General features: G+C 34.3%; 1 protein-coding gene across 1 annotated transcript in view; it reads right to left on the bottom strand.

Moving 5' to 3' along the window:
- Nucleotides 1-1,500: 1,500 nt before the first annotated feature.
- Nucleotides 1,501-10,333, bottom strand: part of LOC149070540 (uncharacterized) — a 157,965-nt gene continuing 149,132 nt past the window's right edge. The window contains exons 14-17 of the mRNA XM_089249147.1: nt 9,406-9,450; nt 9,048-9,227; nt 6,709-6,837; nt 1,501-4,799 (exon numbers count right to left, since the gene is read on the bottom strand). Coding sequence (XP_089105273.1) covers nt 4,621-4,799; nt 6,709-6,837; nt 9,048-9,227; nt 9,406-9,450 — 533 coding nt within the window. The 3' untranslated portion in view covers nt 1,501-4,620. The remainder of the gene's footprint in view (nt 4,800-6,708; nt 6,838-9,047; nt 9,228-9,405; nt 9,451-10,333) is intronic.

The raw sequence follows: 10,333 nt of genomic DNA, 5'->3' as shown, positions 1-10,333 counted from the left end.
TGAAATTGAAGGAGAGTTAACTAGGGGGTTTTGAGATTTTTTAACTTCAAATATCTCCAATAACATCTGTAGATAGTGAGAGATGTTTATATCGGTATAAAACTTTATTTTCAGAAAATTATATAGCCTATATTTTGCCTTTTAGATGTTATAAATTCATTCATAAACTGAAAATTGTCAATTTGAAAAATTTGATTGGTAGTTTTTGATGAAATTTAATGTTGTGTGAGAATAAATTTGCATGTGATTTTCAATACAATACAAAATTGTACTTTCGAACACAATCAGTTAAAAAAAAATTTTTTTTTGTTATTTTAATATTTCGATTTAGGGCTTTTTTTAGTTTTCAGTGCATTTTTTTTATGTTTAGGGTATTTATTTGAGGTTTTTGTGGCATTTTCGGGACATTTTTGTGATCATTTTTCAAGAGTTTTTAGGTCAACAACATCCGGGTCATGCTCATAATGAATCGAAAAATACAAGAATCACTACAGTAGAACTTCTCGATAACGGACAACCATGGACCAAAAATTTTGTCCGCTAACGGGGAGTGTCTGCTAATGGGGAGGTACGTTATACAGTGGAATCTTGTTCATATGATTTTCCCATTTATACGACGCTTGTTTTTGGTCGCAATTGGCTCTTATACATTTTAGTGTCAAAATGTATACATTACAGTAAAAAAAGTGATATACCGGTGGTTATGTATAATCATCTCGATATATATAAAGATGGTTTGATTAAATTTCACTACATTTATCACTTTTACCAGCAATTATGCATAATTGTCAAATAAAGTTGGAAAGGCTGATAAATATAGTAGAATTTGTAACTTCTCTTCACTAAAACACATAATTATTTCTACCCGTATGGCACTTGCACTACATATATTTAGCTATAAAATTAAAATAATTGTGGAGAGGAAAAACATTCATAACAACATTATCATCTTGTAGTGTTCGCTTTCTTCACACGTTATCAACAAACAAAACCAACATTACCATTCGAATTCACTACATCCTAAACCATAGTTATGTTCAGTTAGTGGAGTAATCAATTGACAATGCATTATATTTACCAACACGAGCTTGGGATTAAACAATCTTAATTGAATACGGTAAATTTTCGGTTTGTGACTAAAAATTAATAAATTATAAATTGCCCGAAATTAATGTCTGCTATCGAGAGTGACCGCTAACAAGAAGTGAAATACATTGAAGCCCTATTCCACGGGACCAGGGATCTGAAAAGTGTCAGTTAGGGGAAGTTCTACCGTATTCATAAAGGAATTGTATACGAATGTGCATGCATGACTAGGGGTAATTAGTTCCCATAATAAGGATCCAATTATTATCTTTTTATTTCAGAATTTTCTCTGACACTATCAAGCCCTCCGGAGCAATGAGTTAAAATCACGTAAATGATATAGCCTGGTTGTGCTTGGTTCGTTCTGTCCTGTATTCACAATGAAATCAGTATATACACACACACACTTCCAAATATATTTCACACATTTTATTCTGCACAAAAAAAGAAGAGAAAAAAAAAGGTTATACACGAACATAAATTATGGATACGCAAATGATTCCGAAACAAAAGTTTAGAGAAAGAAAAAAAAAGACATAAGCAGAAGACTATTTACAAACATGTAATAATAATAATAGTCATAACTTTGGATAATCGCTAATTATGACAACATGATCATTTCAAAGACACACCACACGAATAAGAAAGAAAACAAATAGAAATCCACATTTGTTCTGTTGTCAAACTTACCGATTAACGCCAAAGACACTAAACATACAAAAAAAAAAAAAAATACTCTTCATATTTTTTAAAGTATTATCATCATCATATAAATTAAGTCGATTTTTCACCCCAGAAACTACTAATAGGGAAAAAAAGTATAATGCAATAAGTTATACATTATTTAATCATGATAAAAGCACTCTTTCGGTGCTCGTTCACGAATAATCACGCGATAACACCAAGTAATGTATTATAATATTAATATATAAGCTGCCTGCTACACACTTTTTTTTCCAGTGATAACCACAGCTTTCAGCTTGAACAAATTTCGTACGATTGTCATTCGCAATAACTTATTTTCTTTCATGGGGTTTGATTTATTATTGTTCAAGAAGAAAACAAAGGGTATTAAAAAAAAAGTTGAGCCATTCTCTCACCCATAAAAAACAATAACCATTTGGCACCATTTTTTCTTCAACCTTTTACATAAAAAAAAACTAATCGTTTCCCCCTATTTCTATAAGATAAATAAAAGATGAGAAAGAGATAAAAGAAAAATGAAACAACGACAATTGTATGGCAAAACACATAAAAGAATGAGCATATCTAATTTCGAAAAACAATACTATTATAGTATTACCAGGTGATTTTTCAATAGCCATAAATATTTAATGAAGGAACCCCTTGCATAATACTGATCATGAGCATCGAAATCTTCCATGAAATCCTAATACATTCGAGTGAATTTGGATAATTTCGAAATTAATGCCTTTTTTTCCTCCAAACTAAAATGATTTTTTTTATAAAATCGAGACAACTTCTCAAAAAAAGTTTTATGTTCAAAATACGATATCTCTCATCAGCCATTGAATATTTCTCGTATCAGGAAAAAAATGTTGCTGCCCCTATAGATTCAATCCACCACATCAATGTTTATTTTCAAACACTTCTAGTTTTGTGGCAACGTGTAGCAGCATTATTAGTCCTGATGTCATAATTCGGTCGTGATATTGTATAATTTAGGAAAGGAAAAGAACTTTGTCATCTTATAAGTCTCATCCAGAAAATAAAAGATTCCAAACAAAAGATGGATTACCAACTATTCCAAATCACAAGATCGGCACTCTACAGAACAGATCATTATGCATTTGTGCTTGGAGCGATATAGGTCTGCAGCAAGTTTTGTGCAAGTGTCGAATGTTTGATCACGGCAGTATCTAAAGAAGAAATGTGTAATAAACTTTTATGCTTTATGAGTTGCACTATTCAGTGATCACAACAGCACATAGCATCAATACATTGCATGGGATCCTTGATGCCCATAGATGTCAGAGTAGATTAGCAAAATTTTATTCCAGAATCAAATTATCTAGCCTTAGAACCTTATCTAGCTCTTCAAGCTACGATAAGGGCTCTACACTGCAATTTAATGACGTTCTGAGATATATTTAAAACTTTTCGGGTGCTCTCTGAAGGACCTAAATCAGTGAAGCTAGTTATTTTCAAAACGGAATTTCGCAAGTCATGTTTAGCTTCTGAAAGATATCAAGAGTTCTACGACCATTGCATCTTTTACGAAATGATTTTAAACAACTTTATAATTGTTTATTATCGGGGCCCGTTGCACTTTAACTTGAGTGGTTTGATTCTTCGGTTTACATAATTTCAATTACGATGCACTATATATAATCTTTGACTTTTCAATAAATTTTGGTTTTGCCTGAGATGCCCTGGTCACTCTTCCCCCATCCGGGGTCCACGTTGCTTTCTTGCGACAGAGCCTGGGTGTCTCGCGGTTTCTCCAGTCCTACGACCATAGGCGCCAGTGACGTTTTGTGTGGCTAAGATTGCTTAATATACTTGATGGTTCAGTTCATGAACCACAAATATAAGAAACTGTCATAATAAAACACTGGTCACTGTGACACAACTTGCTGCAGACCATAATAGCTTCATACCCAAGTAAATAAACTATTTTTAATGGTACCTATCATGTGATCTTGGAGTAATTTTTTATTCTCATCCTATAGGATCGCTTAATATGAACCATTTCGGAACGAAAAAATGCATTGTATTATCTGCTATACATATCTGGCCTTCACTTCATGAATCAAAACTACAAAATAATAATAATGATAACATTCGTAGAATTAATTATACTAGTATTCTATCGAATGAGTTTTTATCATGGTTGGCAGTCGGTAGCTTTATATTCGAAAAGTGTTACAAAAAAAAAGGAATGCATAACATGATATGGACACGAAACTGATCACATTCGAACGAAATATGACTACGGGAATGTATAACAGGAATGTACTGGAATGTAATTATGTAAAAAATGGCATTCACACACACCCGGGCTAGTTTGTTCAGCAATAAAGAATACTCTTGAAAGAGTTATAACATGCTGAACGATAGTGTAAATTGCATATATGTATCGATACGCACATAAATATGTCAGAGAAGTGATACATTTGTATACAAAATTGGGAATTTCGGTGACTAACACTCGCTCCAACACTTTCACCAAAAAAGACATATAAGCTTCCCATCACAGATGCTGTAACCATTAATGTTGAATAACATTTTCTTATCTTTTCCAATGAGATTATTTTTAATGCCTTCTTAATGGAAAAGAGAGGAAAAAAATAATGAAACCGAACGTAATAATAAAATAATAATAATAACGAATAATAATGTCCATTCATGGCATTTCTTTCCATTGTTCGTGTTGAATTAAATTAAACGAGGAAAAAATAGAATCCGAACGATTCGAAGACAATAATAATTATAATTAATAACAGTTTTTTTTTTGTTCTTTAAAAAAAAAACACGCTTTTCTTTTTAAAATATTCTAGAAGTTGGCACAGGTTATCTCTTCCGTCTCGTCATGTTCCTATTCATCTTGAGTAATAAAGGTGGTTGAGGGTCGCATTTCTGTGGGTCGCATCTCATCATGCCGTCCGCGTGGCACTCGCAGTGTAGGCAGGGTCCACTCACTGAGCGAACTGTATCACCGATCTCGTAAAACGTTCCGTTTACGTCGCAACCTGTTGATACAAACGAATAAATATGAGATTGAATCGTGAATAATTGTAATATCTTTACATATACCTTATTAAATGCAATAAATGCCTATATCTTTTAAAGGATTTTCTCTTGATTTTCTAAAGTAAATTAGACCTATAGCATTTTACGTGTATGAATAATCATTCACTCACACATGCTGCAACTAACTGCAATTCTATAACCATTTGAACGTGTGATTTTTTTTTTTTTTTTTTTTTTTTTTGATTTGTAGAACTAGTAAATGAAATCCCAATGTAACGATATTCAACGGACTAATGCCGGTATTACGCTATAAAAACTTATAAAAGACCTTTCGCAAAACTTAAAAAAACCAACCGATGAGCCCATTGGTTAAATTCCTTCGAATGTAGTCGATACGCTTAGTGGTGGAATTTTTCAAGTTTTATCAGAATTTTTCGAAACCTTTACAGTGCAATGCCGACCTAAGAGAAAATCCTAAAAAAATCAGTATAGGGATTATCGCATCCGGATTCAGGGCAATTAATCTTAATTCATCACCAAATTTATACTGTTCTTGCTATACGAGGTATTTTCTAATTTCGCCTTGATAGCACCGCATTTGGAATTTATTCGCCACTAAATAATTATAATTAATAAGTTAATTAGGAAAATTCAGTTGGATGTTCCGTCCCTGTAAAAGTGTTTACGGCATCACACTTTTTTTTTCACTACACCTACATTGATCAGATGAAGTACCTGAGGAACCGGACAAAACGCGGAATACATGAATAAAAACTGGGACATTTTAGAAACTTTTTTTCACGGGCATCAGAGTATAAAATTGCAAACTTACAATGTATAATACTAATAATGTGCTAATACTACGCAATGTGATAATTCTATCACACTGCTTCTACACAAACGGGCCAAAATGAGTAAAACATCAGGATAGGGCTATGACTGTCGATGTCCCGTGTATACGGGATTAAAGGGCGACACGTGAAGGGGGGATTTAATTTTTATTGCCTCAAACGTTTTACCAAACTTTAAACCAAAACTTTTAATTAACAGCTCAAACAGAAAGCCTTTCTTTTCGCGATTATTTTTCTAATTTCCAGATATTTCATGAAGATATGACCTTTGCGCAGATTTTTTTTGAGATTTTTACTTTTATTAAAAATGTTACCGCCATCTATTAGTTCCGCAGAGAACCAAAATAAAATAAAGTAATTTTACTAAAGACAGCTTAGATACTTCAAGACCTAAAGTCTAGGTTTTTTTATAAGTCTTAAACTAGGAATATATTTTTCATAATTTTAAAATGCTTTATCAAACAAAAATATTATGTGCATAGTAGTTAACATACATTTACAGTTGTCGTGTGAATCGAAATCTTCGATTAAGCGGTGAACCTTAACATTTTCTTTACGGGAGAAATTTTGGGGGTTTCATCCGTTATCGAATTAAGCGGGACGGACTGTATTTGCATATGATTCTATTTCATTCGATCTTTGGTTGCGCAAAGAAAAACCAAGACGAATAGGTGCCCCGAAAGAATTTTTCCGGACAGTGAATTCAATAGCGAAAAACCGGAACATCTGGGCACACTAACTACACTCCACAAATTGTTCCCCAACAAATATATGAAAAGAAATCTGATTTTCATTGCGTAAAATGAATAAATATTCACGCAATCGTATTTGACTAATTATTTTTTTTTTATTCTAAGTGTATAGTACTGAAGGCACTTCAAAGTAACCAGGTTAATTAATGCGTTGTGTACTAAATTCCTTTTTTAAAAAAAAAATGTTGTTCGGCTTTAATTAAAACTAAAATGACCAACCAAAATAATAATTATAATTTACGTGATAATTATTTCATTTTTTCACAATGTGGTAGATAAATGGTTAGAACAAGAACCCTGTTTACCTTTGACTTCGACCTCGACGGTTGATCTGGTGTCGCGTTTATTGACGTGCTTCTGCTGGATGAATACTGGCTGCCGTTTACTTCCCACTCTCGATATTTTCGTGATGTTTCGGGATGTCACGAGGATAGCTGTACGTAGAAGAGCAAAGACAAATTGTTACTGTTATAAGATATGAAAAATGCGTTCAACATTTTTGAAAAAAGTGAAATAATATATATAAAAAGGATCATATCAAGAAGTATAACTGCATTTTCGGTAACGATGCATTTTGATCCTACGTCAAATATCAAGCCTCAGTCCAAAATAATGGGAAATGGCAAACGATCCGTAACATCAAATTGAAAATACCCTTGTGCTTAAGAGATTTTCACTTTTAATTTGATTAAAGTTATTATTATGTGATCCTTACTTGACCTTTCACATAGAGTGATAAATAAATGAAATGAAATAAATAAATAAAGTTATAAAATTTATTAATTTTTATGAATTATATAGCAGAAGTATTCCAACTAATTTTTAGTAGTTATTTTTATCGAGATTTTGTCTCGTAAGAATACTTTGCCTCTTATTTTAAGTGATTTCGTCGGTTTTTTTTTAAAATTCAAATATTTTGGTATTGCACTTGGTGCCGTATTCACCGACATGGCTTAAATTATAGTCACAATTTTTGGGTAGTAGATCGACATGGATTAGCACAGTTCAGTTTTTAACCAATCTGTGTCTATAAGAACGTCTTTCTTGGACTCGGGAGAGAAAATTTGTAAAGAAGAAAATTTGTAATTAGAAGTTAGACAACAGGGGAAACGTCTGAAAATTAAATTTTATTCCTTAATACATACAAGGCCCCTAAAATGAATGAAACATCAAAAATCTACTAGTTATTCGAATACTTTTTATAATTGCAAGTATGCACATTTATTACCAACGGTTTCAAAAATGAATGGTGTATAAGGACCAAATTTTACACTCCGTATATACCAAGATATCGTCTATAGGGTGATCCAGAATTTTATCGACAAACCTTTAGGGGTACGTGTCAACACAAATAACTTTTACAATGGAACCTTGGGACGGAACACGATTATTTAGTCGGAAACGACGTTGGCAACAGGAGAACCGTCAAGCAAGCAGCAACATATCCAGGGCGGTGGATTGGACGTAGTGGACCTGTCGCATGGCCTGCACGCTCTCTGGAATTGAATCCACTTGACTTCTTTTTCTGGGGCCACCTGAAGTCATTTTCCTACAACACACCAGTAGACTCATAGGAAGAACTTGTTGCCGAGAATTTTGTTGCTTGCTTACAAGATTAACTCGACACCAGGCCTCTGCGAGCAGATGCAGCATTACTTCATTCGCCGGTGTCAGTTGTGCGACAGTCCCCTCGGACGCAGCTACTGCGAGTGCTCGCATAGATTGTTAAATCGGTACGACTTATTTTCTCTGATTTCCGTGACCTGCGGCTATATTTCTGTACTTACTTTGTTTCCCTATTGAATAAATGTATAGAGAGAGAAACGACGTCATATAACGTACAAAAGACCCTTATAACCAAGTGGAGATGAAGCTGAAGTTCGGAAAGAAAATTCCTTCATTTGTGAGGAATTTAACCACCCACTTCTCACTGTCCGGGTGAGTGCTCTATCACTAAGCTGCAGAGGACAGATATTTTCTTCCCTTACAGCATATTGCATGAACGCTGAATGATACTGCGCATGTATAGCTTCCTCGCTCAGCTAATATCTCTTACGTGAATTTATGGGCACTCCATCTTCGCTTGATTATCCAGGCTTTCCTACTTCGTATGAATAAATGTATTTTGACCATACAGGTTTCATTGCAAAAGGTATTTGTCTTTACGTGGGCAAGACCCCTAGAAGTTTACCGAAGTTCCGGGCCAACCCGTATAGCGGACCTATTTTCACGGTATTTTTTATCCAAAATGTTTTCGATAAGATAGTCGAAAAGGGGGGGGTTAACATGGGTTGGCTATGTTAGGCTCAAACCGTCTGATTAACCAGCATGTATCCCTTATGGGGGACAGAGTTGGGGTCATGGTTGGTTTGGAGTTGGTATTGCAATGCTAAGCGTAGCCACCCATCAGAAACGCCTACTTCTTCTGAACCAAGCAGAGGGTTCTCCCCGATGACGACCTTTGCATCGATTTAAATCAAAATATTTTGTTATAAATTGAAATTTTATCACTATGTATGTACGAAGATTGATACAGACGATTCGTTTCAGGGAGATCAAACTATAACCATAAATCTTTTGCATATAAAAAGTCATGAATAGAAATTATGAGACCTGAAGGATCAAAATTAAATGTGCTACTCACGGCATTCAAATCTCGGACAGCAATATCCTGGAATAGCCTTCTGGTGACATCCGAACAGCGGAGGAGGACACGATTGTTGCAGACAGATGATGTCAGACCTAAAGCAGAAGCAGAACTCGCAGGGATCCGGTCTGGGAATCTGTTCGGCCGACTGATATAGTCTTCCTTCCAGGAGACATTCTAGATAACACCGTAGGATATAAATGATTATTAATAACAATTGGAACTTATTTCATGTCAGTTGTGGCACTTTGAGGGATGTGTCATTCATTTTTGAAAATCTCAGAATCAAAAGATTTTCTCAGGGATAAGATCTAAAGTTAAGATTTTCTTTCAGAAAAAAACGAGGAGTGCTTACCTCCATTTTGAAATTCTATGTCGATGCCATCATCTTCGGATAAACCTTTTAGAAAAAAAGATAATCGTTAAAAGTGTTATGATTATTAGGAGAGGAATTCCATGTACACTAAGAAATATACACCGAATACAATCTTAACTCCTTCGCGTAAAAGTTTTTGTCAACAAACTTGGATGCTCTTTATTTGACGAATCGGCGATAAATCTTGTAATCTTGTTTTAACATTACCGCACGTTAGAAGGAGGAAGAATAAAAACGAACAAAACAATAGAAAAAGATAAACAGCAAAACAGATAAGAGTATATACAGTATATTTCTCTTTTTCTCCTCACCCTACGTGTTCTCTCGCTTTCATGCGTACATATATATATAGTAGAAAGATACATTATATTTGGGGAAAAATACACTAATAGAAGGATGGAAAAGACGGGGGGGAAAGACACAACTTCGGCTCATAGGATTAAAATAAAAGTTCTCGCTGGCGAGGAGAGAGGAAAGAAAACATAGAAATGAATTGAATTTATTCCACTGGCGTTTGGACGAAAAATTTCGTCCCTCATCGTAAAGGGGAGTTAATAACTACAATTAATTTTCTGAAACACTAACCAATGGATAAGACAAATCCTGGACAAACGTTTCGGTGCACACACGATGGACACAGAATTTTTGAAAGAAATGATATCAGAATTATTTAAAGTAATTTCAGAATTAATAAAGGAATAATTAATAAAAATAATTTCCGAATTACTGAATTTTTTTTTATTTCAGAATAAATAAGCCGCTGTGGTGGTCGAGTGGTTATAGTGACGGACTCGCGATGCGAGGATCCGGGTTCGAACCCCACAGTAGTGGTCGGCTGAAGTTTGTTTTCTGTGGTTCCCAACTTCAAGGCGCAAATGCGAGCCGATCTCCCCGTTAAATAGTCTCG

This window comes from Pholcus phalangioides, unplaced genomic scaffold, assembly GCF_987345545.1.
Source record: "Pholcus phalangioides strain wild (caught in Gottingen) unplaced genomic scaffold, Ppha-v1.0 ptg000021l_1, whole genome shotgun sequence".
NCBI classification, from domain to species: domain Eukaryota; kingdom Metazoa; phylum Arthropoda; class Arachnida; order Araneae; family Pholcidae; genus Pholcus; species Pholcus phalangioides.
The sequence above is the reverse complement of the archived record's forward strand: the minus strand, read 5'-3'. Positions and strand labels throughout refer to the sequence as shown.